We start from the raw sequence: 17,738 nt of genomic DNA on the forward strand, positions 1-17,738 counted from the left end.
AAAATTATGGGATCGGTGCGGCACCCGCATTGGAAGAATGCGTAAGCAGTGACGCCTCCTCGCCCCTCTTGGCTTAAACTAATCAAGTTCCAGCATTGCCCATTTTGAGTTTTCAAATTTGGCGCCACTTTTGCTCCGCCCCGCCTTTTTTTTACATTTTTGGCTTTACTTAATTCTCTAATTAACCCACCTTAACCATTTTGTCACCTGCACATCCTCTTTCGATGCTATCTATATCCGATGATACCATTATTTCCACGATATACCAACTAGTTCCTCCGTTATAGGACCAAGATTATCTAATCCACGCCGAAACCGCCTACATAGCCATACAATGCTTCCGCATTAATAACGGAATCAAGATTAAACCGTACGGCCGACGCCAGGAGGCGGACAAGCGTTCAGCGACGGCTTTAAGAAGGCTGTGCGTTGGAACGGCCGAGCATTTGGTGGTAGCGGCATCGGACTGGCCTTGGCCTCACGTTTTTTGCGATTCACGCCTTGCAGGTTGGTGAACATTGAACTTGTCTTGTGCTCTATTTTCATTCCTGCCGTTGCCGCGGATGTGTTACCTGCACTGCTTTTTTCTGTGCTTTTATTCAGAAGACATTCTTTTAGCGTCGCTATGAGTGGTCAAAACGAATCAATTTGTCCTGCTTGTTGCAACCACTTTGCCGATGGAGATCAGCCGGTAGTTTGTATAAAATGTGGAAGGGGCTACCATGTAACGGGCTGTGCAGAAACAGCACCACAGCTTCGTTCGAAGAAAGAAACTTGGCGGAAAACTTGGAAATGTCCCTCTTGTGAGGCAACTGCCCCAGACGCCGGCCAGCCCAGAAAGTTTCAAGTGTACGACAACGTTCTCAGAACACTGGCTGGGATTAACGCAAAGATAGAAATGCTTATGCCACTAGTGGAGACGGTTTGCAGCATTGAGCAATCTACTGAGCTATTACCTACCAAATACGACGATGTGCTCAGGCAGGTCTCTATAGACACGGCACAGAGAAACGCCTCGAGGTTGTTGAGAAAGCTTAATGGTCTGCTTCTATAAAACAGCTTAAAGCCGAACTGAGCGAACTTGAATGGCACAACCGCAAGCAAAATCTTGAAATTTACGGAATTCAGGAAACGGAAAACGAGAATCTTGTAGTGAAAGTTAATGCAGTTGCGTCGAAATTGGGTGTTGCCGAACTCCAGGCCAGCGAAGCAGCGTGGCACAATCATTAGGTCTGCCAGCCAAGAAACTCGGTGCTAAGAATAAGAACAATCTGAAAGAACCGGAATCAACGCTGTTGTCGAGAATATGACGCGGCACAACAGGGACCTGCTATCAATGGTCAAAACGCGGGAAACTGAGCACGATTATTAGCGCGCTTGGCACAGAGGTGGCCGCGTGTACACCAGGCGCCAAGATCGGGAACTTATCCGATGATACTTGATCGATGACAATGTTTCAGTGGTTTTTCAGGTGCGATGGCTACAAAAAAGTAAAAAACCATAAGCGAGTTCGAAAATTACCGTGTTTTATCTGGAACCTATTTTCGTTGTTTTCCCCAGAATGTTAGATCTGCTGTGAATAAGGCTGCTGCTCTAGAGCATAAGTTCGCACAGATAAATATGATAGAAGATTTCATGCTTACAGAAACGTGGTATGCTAATGAACAAAATGTGATTAAGGTACAAAATTGCAGCACGTATTTTGTAAATCACGCAGACAAGCGTGGTTGTGGTGTCTGTATTTTAGTGAGCAAAAATGTGGAGTGTGATCTGATGTCTGTTTTCTATAGTAACACCGGATTAGGAAATCGTTAGTTTGATATCTGGTAGCACGGTATTTGCTGCCTGTTATCGTCCCCCTGACGGCTGTCTTGAGCATTTCTTTGCTTTTTTCGACTGTTTCTGACATTCATAAACAGGAATAAGTATGATGTTGTTTTAGGAGGCGGCTAACATAAACCTGCTGGCGGGAAACGCGGCAGCTGAAAATTTTCTTCATCTCATTACCGCAAACGCCATTGACCAACCGACGAGAGTTACTTCCACTGCCACCCAATCTTTATTTGACCTTTTCATAACAAATATTGACAATGGCCAATTCCTTTCCACAGTTTTTTGCTACGAGATCAGTGACCATCTTCCGATTTTGTTCGAGGTTAAAGCAAGTGTGAACAGCGCCCCGCAGTGCCCTCGTAATGTTTCAAAACATTACTGATAGAAGCCTTGCAGCTTTTAATGAAGCCATTGCTGATGTGAATTGGCACGATATTGTCAATTTTTACGATACAGGAATGGCATACAATACATTTTTTTTTAATTCTTTCACATTTACGGAACACACTTTCCAAGTAGGAAGCATGATGGAACAAAGAAAGCACGAAAGGCATGGATTACTCCAAAACTACTGCGGAAGATTGAAAAGAAAAAGAATAAGGTGTTTAAAACCTTTCTCGAAAATCATGAGGCAGGCCTTTTTTCAGAGTTCAAAACTTAGCGAAACAAACTGGATAAGGAATTACGAGAGGCCAGGAATCGCTATTATTATGCCGCGTTTAAATGTTGCGGGGATTCGAGTAAGACATGGGGAAAAGATGCACATTAGTAATGCGCAAGAGCCAAGATACTTCACCGGCTGAGATCGTCATAGCTAATTTAAATCTGTAGTTAGGAAGGACATGTGTGAAGCTTCCAATGCATTTTTCGTGAAGCAAAACTTGCAATGCAATTCATCTACTCCGGAATGCACAGAAATTCCTCATAATCCACAGTCCATGTGCTAAATCCTACTACTTATAGGAAGTATGCTTAATTTTCACGGCCACGAAAGATAGCCGATCATGTGACGCTGATAATGTTCAGATAAGACCTGTGAAGTTTGTGATGGATATTTTAGCTCCTGTTCTGATTTGTATACACAACTTATGCCTTCTAGGCTGTGTTTTTCTTCGGCTATTGCACGCGGCTAAAGCTACTATTCTATTCAAGAAAGCCGATAAGAAATGTATATCCAATTAGAGCAGTAACTGTTTTTCCAGTATTCTCGAAAGGACTTGAAAAGGTCATTCATTCATAAACGAATGTCTTCATTCTGCGAAGCTCATAATCTAATCTCTGACGCTTAGTTCGGTTTCACGAAGAACAAATCCACAGAGATAGCATTGCTACATCTAAAAAAAAAACATATTTTACACAGTTTTCAAAGGAGGGAAGTCGTACTGGGAATATTTATCGATTTTACGCAAGCTTTTGACTGCATTAATCATAGCCGGCTTTTGATTAAACTGTATAGATATGGTTTCCCGGGTGCCGTTCACTCATTACTTGCCTGGTATCTTTCACAAGGCACACAATTAATGGTCGGTGTCCGGCAAGGCAGCATCTTAAGACCTATTATATTTAATTTGCATATTAATGACATTCTGAAATCATACACAGATGCCCACTTTGTACTATATGGTGATGATATGACACTGCTGTTTTCTTCTATATCAACGGAAAGAAGAGCCCATCAAGCAGACGCTGCATTGAGGGCACTTCAGTCCTGGTCTGTCGATAACTATTTAAAAATAAGTACAAATAAAACAAAAGCAGTTTTATTTAGAGCACGGAGTAAAGACGTAGTGTTTGCACCCTATGTCCAGCTTGGAAGCGAAAGGATAGAAATTGTCGAAAGTATAAAGGTACTGGGGGTTCATTTTAACTGCCAACTTAGTTGGGACAACCATGTAAATGCTGTAATAACTAGGTAATCAAAAACTATAGGCGTTATGAACCGGCACCATTAGTCGGTGCCGACTAAAGTTAAGTAAGTGCTGTATACATCGTTATTTATATCATATTTAAACTATGCCCAGTTGGTCTGGGAACAACCACTACAGTAAATAAAAAATCATATTTTTGCTCTCCAAAAACGTGCTTTGCGATCCATTTTGCAATCTTTATTTTAGGGCTCACACGGTTCACTTGTTCGAAAAATACGACATGGTCAGAATTGTTCAATTGTGTGATGACTAATGGAGAGGTATGCAAATTACGCCGTAAGAAATCATGATAGCCTACGCAGTCTTGCTAATCTCACACGCAATCTACCGAAGTCGAAAAGTTCAACTCTGGAATGCTCCCACGTGTGCAACAAACTCTGACTTACAAAGCATATTAAATACATTACCGCGCCTTCTAAACAAAATTGACGCACAACATGTCGACGTATCGCGATTATCATTAAAACAACTTAGAAGAGTCATTTCTTGGAAATAATTTACTTTTTCCATCTGGTGTACAGGTTTGTTTGAATGAGCATGCTTTTTTTTCAACGCACGAGTGTCTGGCTTCTTTTTTTCATACATAGGTGTTTCTTTATTTTCATCCCATATTATATCCTATGTATTTCAGTGCGTTTTTTGTTGCATTTCCTAAAAAAATTGCTGTTCTACTCTGCGAATAGCTTGTACTGCTGATAAGTCACTGCCCACAAATATCATATGTCTCTTTGCCAATGCTGCCATGTATAACCAGGGGTGGTTGGTTTTTCAATCTGACGCGTGCAGCTTTTTCTACGCCCCTTCCTATGGAACTTATGGGAAAATAAATTCTTATTCTTAAGCACTGTGGCATTGCCGGGAGGCGACTCAGTACCATGCTGAACTATACGGACACAGGCCTAATGTGGATGAAATGACTGTAGAAAGCGCTCCTCTGCCCGGTTTTTAGTTAGCTAACTGTATCGCACGCGCAGTAACCGGCGTAGCTCATTCCAGAGACGCAGTTGTTGACGCATGCGCTGCTTCGCAGCAGCCGCTGAACGCAGACACTGCTGCGGGCGAACGGACAGTTCCGGCAAACTTCGTTTTGGTTCGCCCGCAGTCACCTGCCTCCGTCCTGCTCGCGGCGCGCCGACAACGGGGCTAAAAGCATTTCTTGGTTAAAACTGACGCAACAAAAATAAGCTTCTTTTTTTTCAGACAAAAATATAAGCATTTGGTTCAATATATATGCACTGAAATAGCTTCCTCAGCAAAGAGCCTAGGCGTGACTTCGCATGTAGCATGTCATAGGACTTGCATGTTGGTACTATTGCTAAGAAGCTCGCTAAATAAACAGGTATCGCATTCAAGACGCGTTTTTTATTACCATTTCAAAGCAGACATTCACGTTACACAGCACTGTTTCTGTCAAACCTCTACTATATTGTTACTTGGTGTGGGGCACAATAACATTTTGAAACACAAAATTTCTTGTACAAAATACAGATGAAGGCCGTCCGTACCATTGAAAACGTTCCGCTTTATGCTGATACCAAACCTGTTTTTTTCATCGCCGAAAATAACAACCCTATCTCAACTCTATATTGTATTGTTTAATCAGTGCTATGACAGATACTGAAGAAATCACCACACTTTTTTTATAAGTTGGCTAGCTTTCCGCCTAAAACTAAATCTCCTCCGACACGAACCAGCGTCATCTGATATGTGCCTCTCGAAAGAATTACGACCCTCTCATGTTCCGCTTTCAAATTCCGAACTTTTTTGATTCGCATATCCAGTCTTGAAGGCTTGGTTATGCACTTTGATTTGTTGTATATCTTCTGATAATATATTTTTAAATGTGTGTTCGTGTATTTATGTTCACTGTGTATCGTTTATGTTATTTCAGCTTTAAATACTTAATGTTGTTCTTGCAAAAAAATATTGACCAATGACTAGCTATGTACACCGGCTGTTTTTTTTTTTTTTCCGTACTCCCCCGCTGGCGCTTTTTCCTGTACGAAAACGGTGCATTCCGTTGTCAAGCGAATCATATAGGCGTCACACGACTCAGAAATGAAGGTATATCTATTTATGTACCTGGGCCATCAGGGCTGAATTAATTTCTCTGTAGGTGACATTACGAATTCAGCCAAGAAAAACAAGTTCATCGGATGACCGTTTTTGTACGCTGTCATAATTTTGCGCACAGACATGGACCAGCAATCTCTGGTGGACAAGATACGAAGCGAGTTCTCGCCGGACAACTACCCGGCCCACTCGATCAAGATTCTGCCCGTTCTGGATTTCATCCGGAAAGAACTACACACCATCTTCAAGTCAGGTACGGCGCACCACGCGTGGTCGCGCGTGTTTGGACTGAACTACGTAAAAGCTGGAGGGTATCCGACACACAAGCTCCGCCTTAAGAGCATCCACCACTTTACATTCATAGATCCCCGGGAGTGCTCATACCCCTCCTGGCCGAGTGGTGCAGCGGTTAAGCAATGCGCCATTGCGCCGCGATGGCAGGCGCTGCCACTGGCGGAGCTTGCGAGACCCAGACTGCTCTTCCCGTGCAACATCGTCATTACTTGAACTGCCACGGTAGGCAGTTTGCTCTCTGTCCTGTGTGATGACGTCACAGGGTCACGTTACATAGGCGGTCCACCTAGGGTGGCCCACCATTCCCTCACAACGACGTCGACGACGCCGGATTTGCTGCAGTGCCTTAACGCGGTCGCGTTAGAATGCTGCTGCTGAAGTTAATGGCGAACAAAAATTATGACGTCCCACAAAGTTTACCATTTCGAGAGTGAAGAAACGGTTCAAACAGAGCCTGTTGGTTGCACTGATGCATAAAAATAGTTTTAGGTCGATGCTACACTATTTTTAGAGACAGGGTCTCCTCGCATTTCGTTCTAAACCTTATGTAAAGCACAGTAAAATATGTCAGCATGAACACACAACTCCACTGCTGGAGCCGTGGCCTACGCCGCTGCATGCAAAAGCGGCGGTGGCCCTTCGCCCGAAGCAAGCAGCAACAGTGAAGCTAATTCCAGCACGTCGAGTGAAGTTGTGTCTAAAAGAGTCCATCAGAGAGATGAGCCTGATCGGCACAGCGGGAATTGTGCAGAGATACCGAAATAACTGAATGCAGCAGGACAACGTTGAAGCAAGCGCACGACAACGACCTAGCGTGAGAAGTGACTATAAGGCCACTTTAACAACAGCGTACTGCTTTCAGAGCATCTGTAATAGCGAAAAGTAAGAAAGAAGCGAAATTTTGTTATGGGGAAAAGGAAATGGTGCAGTAATTGTCTCATATATATCAGTGGACATCCGAACCACGCCGCAAGGGAAGGGAAGGTATAAATGTGGGAGTGAAAGCTGTGTGCTTCCTACCGGAAAGTTCCTTCATGAAGATTACCGCTCCACAAAGCCTCACATTACTGAGCCGCACAACTGTCCACACAACTGTCGCGAAAATAGGCACCGCGGACTTTAATTCAAGATTCAGAACAAGCTTAGTATACGTGTACGTTTCTGTGTTCTGCGGCTTCGGCGTAAACACCGCGCCACGGTGATTAAACAGCATGATATGACGTCACGCATGACGTCACTGCAACGCGTCACGCTCAGTGGTCCGAGCGCAGTGACGACACGCGCACTACATTAGACGGAACAAATATTAGGTGTATAAAGAACGTTGTACAGATCGCGTCCCGCAGACAGCTGCCCGTGAATCTCGCGTTAGAGTGGTAACCACCCTGCGTTGCGTTTTTTTGTTCTCAACCATCGCGTCCCACAGAAGGGCGCGTGCAGACACACAGATATATACTGCTTTCGGCGCAGTCTATCTCGAGCGAGCGTAGTTGGCCAACTCTTGCCTCTCGCTGCAGCGCTGTCGGGTGGCGGCGACCTGCTGGAGGTTGGCTGCGGCCCCACCGTGTACACGGCGATGGCCGCCTCGGTGGCCTTCGAGCGCATCGTGATGGCCGACCTGGTGCCGGCCAACGTGCGCGAGGTGCGCAAGTGGCTGGACGCGGCGCCCGATGCCAAGGACTGGACGCTGTTCGCCGAGCGACAGGCCGCCCAAGAGGGAGCCCGGTAAAGCAGCTACGTCGCTACGCAGCAACGCTCGAGCGCTCCTGTCGGGACCTGACAGCTGTCATTGGGCTCGTTCTGTTTTAATGCGACACCATTAGAGTTGCCACACCAAAACCCCGCCGATAACCTGGACGAAATTCCCCGATTGGTCCGTTCAAAAGGAATGCCGGTGGTGGCGGTGGTAAGTTTATGTACAGGCGGGATTGGCCTCCCACTGTTTCGTCGGCAACTGATCCGCATCAAAAAAAAAAAGGGGGGGGGGTCGTGTCTGGTCAGGCCCCCAACGGGATGAAACTTTCTCCAGTTCCAATAAGCTATAGGAGGGCTTTCGGCACTTACGGCAATCAAATCTCAAGCTTCGCTTTGATATCTTATACTTGCCCGAGTACAACTCTGTTTCACGACGTCGACGTTTACTTGCCTTTCAGCATTTCCGTATATAATTTATTCAAGCTATCAAAAAGTTCTGGACGGGAAAGAGAAAGGTGCGCAAAAAAACGTCCCTACATTAGTGTGTAGGCCCAGTGGTAATGGCGCTCGGCTGCTGACGCGAAAGACGCGGGTTCGATCCCAGCCGCGGCGGTCGAATTTGATGTTGGCGAAATTCTAGAGGCCCGTGTGCTGTGCGATGTCATCATCATCATCACCATCAGCCTGACTACACCGACTGCAGAGCAAAGGCCTCTCCCATGTCTCCAATTAACCCTGTCCTTTGCCAGCTGCATCCACCCTTTGCCTGTAAACTTCTTAATCTCATCCGCCCACCTATCTTTCTGCCACCCCCTGCTACGCTTACTTTCTCTTGGAATCCACTCCGTTACTCTTAAGGACCAGCGGTTATCTTGCCTTCGCATTACATGCCCTGCCCAAGCCAATTTCTTCCTCTTGATTTCAACTAGGATGCCATTAACCCCACATTTGCTCCCTCGCCAACTCTGCCCGCTTCCGGTCTCTTAATGTTACACCTTCCATTTTAAGGCGAAAGCCTGAAATGGCTCATTCTTCCGTCCGTCCGGCGTCCGTTACTTCCAGCAACTCGATAAGACAAAAAAATCTTTGTGCACGATGAGATTCGAATTCATATCCCTCCGCTCTGCAGCCCAGCGTGCTAATAACTACGCTACTTCCTTCCAACGCGTATGTACTAGTTCTCCTTGTCTAGGACGCTGGAGAGTGTTTGCGGAAAGGTGTCGAATCAGACGGATGCCTCCCAAACGCCCTCCAGTGTCTCCAGTATTTAAGATTCACAAACAATTGCGTACTTAATTAGCATCTCGACCACACATCAGTGACACAAGCATCAGCACCACGCTAAAGGCTTTCGCCTCACCGCACTTTAGGGAAACAAAGTGCCCCTCTGAATTTTTTCTTTCCATGGCTCGCAGTGCTGTCTTTAACTTACGCTGAACCCTTTTCGTTAGCCTCCACGTTTCTGCCCCGTAGGTGAGTACCGGTAAGATACAACTGTTGGACACTTTTCTCTTGAGGGATATTGGCAACCTGCTATTCATGATCTGAGAGAACCTGCCATATGCGCTCCACCCCATTCTTATCCTTCTAGTTATTTCCCTCTCATGATCCGGATCAGCTGTCACTACCTGCCCTAAGTATTCCTTTACCACTCCCAGCCCCTCGCTGCCAATTGTGAACTGCTGTTCCCTTGCTAGACTGTTGAGCATTACTTTGGTTTTCTGCGTGTTAATTTTCCGACCCAGCTTACTGTGCGATGTCAGTGCAGTTTAAAGAACACCAGGTGGTCGAAATCATCCGGAGCCCTTCACTACGGCGTCCCTAAGCCTGAATCGCTTTGGAGCGTTAAACCCCATAAACCAACCATTAGAATGCGCGTCAACAAAATCTAACCAAGCTAACACAGCTTCGGAGCCTGTCATCCTCTTCGGTAGACTCTACCGACCAAGATGCAAGCAGGGGCTCGGACGGGGCGCTTGCGCTGGGCCTGTGGCCATGGAATCATGCCACCATCCGTCATGCTCTGCATTCGTCGACTGGCCGCCACATAACTAGATGCATGACTTTTTACAGTCGATGATTTCATAGCATGCCATCTGGTCACGAATCAAGGTTGATAAAGTTCACTGCTCACTGACCCCTGTCGAAAAAAAAGGATGGCGTTTCGGAAGTGATCACTTTTGCTTCGAAAACTTGCGATAAGTCGGCTCTGTAGGTTTCGCGGTGGGTATATACACGAGTATTTTCTGTCTGGCCCATCACGACGATCTCTAAGCATTGCTGGCTAAACCCGCATCGCTTCAGTAACCCGCTCTTGTGTGATCGTGGAAGGTATCTGTGGCAGCCTTGACTGCTGTTCTCTCTCTGCCAACTACAGAAACCTCAAGGAGGGCGCCGATGCTGTCATCGCGAGGACGCGCAGAGCAGTGCGCGACGTGACCCTCTGCAACATCGCGGAGCCCGGCGTGTTCCTGGACGGGCGCCGGGGAGCGCAGTTCGACGCCGTGGTCGCATGCCTCTGTCTGGACAGCGGGTCGGTGGACCAGGCGGCCCACCGGTGCGCCACCCGAAACCTAGCCGCGCTGCTCAAGCCCGGCGGGATGCTGGTGGCATGCGGCGTGACCGGAAACCCGTACTACACGCTGTGCACCAAGCGCTTCCCATCGCTGGTGTCCTGCGAGGACTCCATCAGGGACTCTCTGCTTCGGGCCGGTCTGACTGTGCACCACTGGGCGGCCGAGAAGTCGCACGCCTTCATGCGGCCGTACCTGGACTACGATTCGGCGTACGTCACGGTGGCCAGTAAGGCCGCAGTGGACGGCATGGCGGTAGATTCATCGGTGATCGCCTCTGGCGCCAACTGATTTTGTCTTGCGAACGCGGATCGCAAAAATTTTCGTTGGAAGAGTGCGAATCCTATTCCAACCTAGCTTGCTATGACGACGAGGGCTGAAAAACGCTGGAATCCTGTTACATAGAGGCGCGTGGTACCGCTCGGTAAATTATCAGCCAACCAGCATCTATACCCTGGCGTGCATACGCATAGACTTGGTATTCATTTTTAGGCAATAAATTTTGACCTGATTTGATTCGACTTTGCATGCTCTGTCGCAAAATTGGCATGTTCATGCCAGCAAGTTAGGGTATGAGCTAACAAATCACCTGGCACGCCAAAATAGCCCGCGACTGCTTTGCGATCTGCCCTCCGCCAACCGTGACTGTCTGATGCACGCTAGAAAATCTTGCTTTCATAGACGCGCCGCATCAACTCGCCACTAACGTTGAAAACTGGGATCCGTATTTACCGTTGCCAATGGCAGCTGAAACATCCTGCACAACTGCAAAACAGCGAAATCAGGACGGGACAAACAACAGACAACACACGAGCGCTGACTGCCAACTGTTAATTTCTTACGTTCGTTAGCAACTGTACAGCTACCATAGTCCTCCATAGAGTCAGCAATAAAATTCCAATAAGGAAGCGCGTTAGGCAAGGAGATACGATCTCGCCAATGCTATTCACCGCCTGTTTACAGGATGTATTCCGAGGCCTGAATCGGGAACAGCTTGGAATAGGAGTTAATGGAGAATACCTAAATAATCTGCGATTTGCTGAAGACATTGCCTTGCTGAGTCACTCACGAGAAGAATTACAAAGCATGATCGATGATATAGACAGGCAGAGCAAAACGGTGGGTCTGAAAATTAACATGCCTGAAAACCAAAGTAATGTTGAACAGCCTAGCAAGGAAACAGCAGTTCACAATTGGAAGCGAGGTGCCGGAAGTAGTCAAAGAATACTACTTGGGACAGGTAGTTACAGCTGATTCGGACCATGAGAGGGAAATAATTAGGATAAGAATGGGGTGGAGCGCATATGGCAGGTTCTCTCAGATCATGAATAGCAGGCTACCAATATCCCTCAATGGAAAAAGTGTACAACAGCTGTATCCTACCGGTACACATTTTTTGTCCACACAGCTCGCGACTGGAATGACCTTCCCTGCGACTAACCACTAATCCCTGATCCAGCCCATTTCAAGACTACCGTTGAGGAAGCCATGTCATCGTCATGATTCTCATGTAACATTCATTGTTAACCGCTGTCCTTGCGCCCACCCCTCATGTAATGTCCCGCCAGGGACTCTTGAGGTTCAAATAAATAATACTCACCTACGGGGCAGAAACGTGGAGGCTAACGAAAACTGTTCAGCTGAAGCTAAGGGCAACGCAGCGAGCCATGGAAATAAAAATGATAGGTGTAACGTTAAGAGACCGGAAGCGGTCAGAGTGGGTGAGGGAACAAACGCGGGTTAATGACATCCTGGTCGAAATGAAGAGGAAGAAATGGGCTTGGGCAGGGCACGTGATGCGAAGGTAAGATAACCGCTGGTCCGTAAGGGTAACCGCTGATCCTTAAGGATAACGGAGTGGATTCCAAGAGAAGGCAAGTGTAGCAGGGAGCGGCAGAAGGTTAGGTGGGCGGATGAGATTAAGAAGTTGGCAGGCATAGGGTGGGCGCAGCTGGCAAAGGACCGGGTTAATTGGAGAGACATGAAAGAGGCCTTTGCCCCGCAGTGGGTGTAGTCAGGCTGATGATGATGATGACGACGGTGATGATGATGATAATGAACATGGGCTTAAGGATGCTTTGCAGCGCACACAACAGGCGCACATTCGCGACAATCGGTCACGGAGTCTATCTGGGCGACGGAAGAGGACATGGCTCTGTCGGGATCTCGAAGGCCTTTGAGCGTGCGGTGACCTGCCCGCTTCACGCTGCAGAATGACAGTCGAGCAAATGCATTATCGCCAATGGACAATATACGCAAGTTTCGGAGATAAAGAAAACAACCTGGTTACCAACAGGCGGCGCTCTTTAATCGGATAGAGCTCAAGAACGATGCAGCAGATGCCCCTGAAAGTAGGCCAGCCAATGGCGCAGAGCAATGCTTATGATGTCAATCCGATTAAGCCGCGTTTAATCCCCTCGCATCTGCGAGATCCCTGCGATGTCTTGCTGCGCCTCCTTTGCGCCGAGTCTTATGTGGGACTAGCTGGCGAAACCTGCGCGGTCTATATCCCTTGGAGTATACCTGCAGTCTGAAACTGCCTTCTGTCACCGTTACTGCACAACATGGTGCACCATTGTTTCCTAAAAATGTCGCTTTTACCCTCCGTCACACAGTTTCTAACTTTGTTTTCATACTCCATCTGACATCTTAAGGTTTCCCTTCGTGCTCTCTGTCAGCCGACCCCGAGTGGCGCACTTGCACACAAGCTCCCACCGGCCACGCTGCAGCGGGTGCGTAAAGCCAAATTGTGCACCGCAAAACCCGTTCGCTCAAACGCAAGATCTGTGGAAACACGTTATGGAAACGAAGTATGCGACGGCATCGGAGATAGAAAGCAATAGTAGAACAAAAAAGGCTAACTGGACCGTGGAGACGCTGCTCCAGTGACGTCACCAAAAGTTTTCTTCGAGATCCAGTATGGAAGACAGCAGCGGGTAAATGCAGAGCCTGTTTTTATGGTTTAAGCCCCCTACACCTTGCTGCAACCTTCTAGCGCGGCACTTTGCTTTATTTTGATAAATTCGTAGCCGTCGATGCTATTGGGCAGACGGCCGTCATTACAAATCAACTTCTAGTCTAGCCAGAACCCGAGTTTCGTTTTAGTGCCCATTAGCGTGTCGGATTTCATTTGCCTTAGTTGCTCTCCCGCAGTTCATAGCTAAGGGAGGAGAGGCTATCTCAACAAAATGCCGCTCCATTCAAGAAGAAAGCCAACGCAGGCGCTCCTCGGGCCCATCCCTCAGCCGGCGGTGTCGACGCCCTGCCGCCGAGAGCAGCGCCAAAAGCCATTCTCTCCGCACGGCAAGAATGCAGCGGCCCAAGAAAAGCTCCCGGGAGAAGGCGACATCGCGCTACGCTGAGCCAAGCGCGCGGGGCTTGGAGCAAGACGCCGAGAATGAGATAAAAGAAAGCGGAGGCAGCTGTGCAAATAGATCCTTCTTTGGACGGACGGAGGGGAAATGTCGAAAGGGAGTATAAATTGAGGTCTAAAAAAGATAACGTTACGAGTTCGGTCGCCGCGCCAACACGTGGACTCTTCAAATGAAAGAATGCCTACGAGTGACCATCGTATGTCAAGATGTGGCAGGCATTCCTGCAATGAAAGACATTGAGCATATTTTCGAACCACTTCAGTTTTGTAATGCCGCCGCCGCGTGTTTCAAGAGTGAAAAAGAAAACTGGCCGGCGATCATGCGGTATTTTATGCGACAAATGAGCGTTAGTAGCGCTGGTCGTTCGTTTCGATTTTACATTTGTCGCCTTCCGACTGGTAAGGAGGAGCTGGGCTCCTTTCACCGGTTTTTTGGTGGGTGAAGGCAATCTGGAGGGTGGCAATTTTTTAGTAGGTGGCTCGTGGGGAGACCAGTGGTGCCGATGCGACTTCACGAGCCGGACCCGCCGTTTTAAGGGATACCCCCTCTCATTGCTGACGCAACAAAGGCAGCAGAATAGGAACTGAGTGGAAACTAAGGTGTCCTCTTTGCCTCGACTCGGCGTTTTCACACGATCTCTGTTTTGTTCCGGTTGTACTAGCCTCAGAGCTCGTTTGGGCGAAATAAAGATATCGTGAGAGACCTTCGCCGTGTCCTATAGAAACAATACAAGGCGCACTGACCAGGTGATGTCTCAGGAGTTCATGCGTCCGCTCTGAACATTGAAATAACGGCGGGTGAGTGCAGGTAACAGTCCTGAACAGAATGCAATCAACTCGCTGGCATCGACGTGGCCTCAATGCTTAAAGGGTGACATCGTCAGATCCTTGCTTCGCCCGGAATCCACTTTGCACACAACTATGTAGAACACGAGCACTGCGATATCCATATCGCACACAGCCACAGCAAGGTAAAGGGATTCCATCAAGTCCTCTGTTTGCCGATGGTCAAGGCCGTTTTAAAATCGTAGCGCTCTCAATAGCCAATACTGCTTATTTTCGTACCAGAATGCTGTGACCGACCTAGAGTCGAGACATATTGCCACCATATTCCAAAGCACTCAGCGACGCGGCCCAATGCAGCCCTTCGAACCGAACTAAGTCGGAGCTCAGCACTTCCGGGCGCAGTGCAAGCTCCCTCCGAGCCCTCTCCTTTTCTTGCGAGGTTCTGCAGTTTGCCTTCCATTTCAGAGTTGGTCGTCCACGTCGTTGCGTTCGCGTTACGACGGTATGAGGTAACGCCTCCCCTTCGGCGAAGCCGCGTGGCAAAATAAACACGCGCGGCGACTGAACGGAGCCGCCCGTGACGACACGCGTCGTGGCACGGCTCCAACAGAGGAGCGAGCCACGCTCGGGTTCCCTCCTCGGACAAGCGCCAGAGCGGAGAAGAGCCAAGGGCCGGGGTGCACGAAGCAGGGCTGCGAACTGGTTCGTCGGTGGCCCATTAGGGTGGCGTTCCTTTCCAGGCACAGCCGAGTGCAGCTGCCCGATCGCGCGGCGCAGCCAAGTCATCCGTGGGGGCTTCGAGGGCACGACGAATACTGCGCGCATGGAAGGAGCTCATGGTGGCGTTTCCTCGTGACTGGCCGTCGGCGATGAATCGTTTATTGCGCAGTGAGGATTGTGGTTGCAGCAAATAGACGAGCCGACGAAAGGACAAACTCTTCTGGGCAGGGAAAGCGTAATTCGTACCACAAAATAATTTACCGGACGCTTAACTTTGTCGTAATGCCAAATTTGGCGGCCTCAGCGGAGCGCTTAGCAACTCTGGGCAGGGGGTGGGAGTAAAAGCGAAGCGCGGGCTAGAGTCGGTCAAGCACGGTAGTCCATGCAAGCGCAGCGGCGTCGACAGTAACCGGGCGCATGGGTTGCGCGGCCTACGACACGATTTTCCAGCGACACAGTTGTCGCTGTAAAGTAATCATTAGAAAGTAAGAGTCGCGATATGCCGTCACTTGTCGACTTCAGTCTTCGTCGGCAGGCTACTTTCCCAGCAGTGCTTTACAAGAGTTCGATGCAAAACCGTTCCACAATATTTGTACTCCGCACAGTGTACGGCTAGATGGTTTCTGCGTCACTTGTTCTCTATCTTTGGCGTACTCACAGTCGATTTTTCATGCAACGCCTCGTCTAACTGGCGTAAAAATGGCTGCATGACGTCGGAATCTTATGCACCGCACCAACGCTGCGGTCAACGAACTTCTGGTAGTTCTTTCCTTCCTGCTCCGACCACTCCTTGTACAGCCCACCTAGTTCATTCCGGACGAAAAACAGCGCTACCTCCCGCCCACTTTGCTCACAATCTTTTTTCAGGTTGCGTGAGACTGTGCACGAACGGGATGCCCTGTTTTCTTCTTGACTGGCTGGTCAGCACTGGCGCGCTTGTCCCTTTGGAGTCTGTATTCGACAAGCAGGGACGCCGCTACGCTCGACACAACGGACGGATTTAGTATAGCGCTACATGTCCGCTATACACAGCACTTTGTGGGACGTTACGTTGTGTGTCACACCGGCGCATTTAGTTTAACGAACGCAAAAACGAATGCAAACCACAATAACGACATTTGGTGTTGAAATAAAACATTTTCTTTTTTTTCTTGTAAGCCAGGATGAGCCAAGTCGTACCAGGTCGGTATCCAGGTCAGCCTAACCGTGTTCGCGCGTTCGGTCCCCTCCCGAAAGAGCAATAAATCATCCACGAGTACAAACCGCAGACGAGGAGCGGGCTTTCTCTGCCAATTGTTGTCATGTGGGCTGCCATCTTGCGAAGGCCGAACTGTCTTCGGAGCGGCAACGTCCCAGATACGGTGAGACGGGCTCCTCTTCACGGCCGCATGGGTGTAAGGATCCAAGCCATGGAGATCCACTCTAAAACTACACATCTTGTTAGGCTTAAAGATGCCGCAGCCGCCGAACAAAAAGTAAAACAGGGTAAATTCATTGCAAATTCTTTGTGTTGTAGGCGAGAAGAGGCAGAGCGAAAGCCCCATGCGGCATTTACAGGCATGAACACGCTAAAAACACAGTACCAACGACGAATTCGCTTTGAAGCGCCGAGACCTGGACGCAGCCATCTTGTAAACGCTAATTTCATAAGGGCTAGGCACGCTAAACTCAAATTTTAGTGCACACTAGCCTAACGTACGCAAAAGCTTGGTCTCTGTTAGCGTTCAGCGCGTGCGCATCACGCTATTTTTAGCTCATGCTATTCCTTTACATACGTCTGTACTAAAACTGGCCAATCTGCGTAGGGTATCCTGCAGAGGCTAGCCTCTTCACCTGAGCGTGGAAACTAGCTTTAGCTTGGCGCGTGTGAACAGTCGGGAGGCAGGGAATAAAGTCTGTTTATTATCAGACAACGGGCTGCTTATATGATGACAGGTACAAGCATGAGCATGCGCACTTCGTACCGTAAGGGCACGTGTTAACATAACAGTGCGCATACTTACATCTTTTCGAAGAGAAAAAAAGGGGGGGGGGGAGTTTACAAATTCTCATGTCAGGGACCTAATGCTGTGGTCTCTCTGGCAGGGGGTAACGTTGTGGCGGTCTACGCAGACGGTCACTTCTACGAAGGATGTCCTCAGGTTGTAGCTCCGCCATCTGGTCAGGCTGGGATACCGACTTCGCTGAAACTGTCGCTTCAGGGTCTGACGTATAGGTTGCATTTCTTTGGAACTGAGATGCTCCCTGGCGCGCCGAAGCTCTTGTCCGCTGTCTGTAAGTGGGGTGTACGACCGAGGTGTGCCTCAGGGCCTACAACCACAGCTGGAGACCAGGTTCTGCGTTTGGTGTCGTACACTGGTACTGGAGACCCGCTGCGGAGATGCGGTAGACGCTTGGCCGTCCGGTTGCAGAAGATCCGCTCCTTTTCTCTTATTTCCTGGAGGCGATTGCGAACGGATTGTG

The 17,738-nt window shown here is 48.5% G+C and overlaps 1 protein-coding gene and 1 long non-coding RNA gene across 3 annotated transcripts in view; one reads left to right on the forward strand and one right to left on the reverse strand.

Moving 5' to 3' along the window:
- The window catches only part of LOC144098281 (nicotinamide N-methyltransferase-like), a 197,724-nt gene extending 186,780 nt beyond the window's left edge, over positions 1–10,944 (forward strand). The window contains exons 2-4 of the mRNA XM_077630792.1: positions 5,956–6,087; positions 7,646–7,853; positions 10,201–10,944. Coding sequence (XP_077486918.1) covers positions 5,956–6,087; positions 7,646–7,853; positions 10,201–10,687 — 827 coding nt within the window. The 3' untranslated portion in view covers positions 10,688–10,944. The remainder of the gene's footprint in view (positions 1–5,955; positions 6,088–7,645; positions 7,854–10,200) is intronic.
- LOC144098283 (uncharacterized) overlaps positions 1–17,738 on the reverse strand; it is an 854,931-nt gene that overhangs the window by 640,135 nt on the left and 197,058 nt on the right. The gene's annotated exons all lie outside the window — the stretch shown is intronic.

Source organism: Amblyomma americanum, chromosome 7 (assembly GCF_052857255.1).
Source record: "Amblyomma americanum isolate KBUSLIRL-KWMA chromosome 7, ASM5285725v1, whole genome shotgun sequence".
In the NCBI taxonomy this organism is placed as follows: domain Eukaryota; kingdom Metazoa; phylum Arthropoda; class Arachnida; order Ixodida; family Ixodidae; genus Amblyomma; species Amblyomma americanum.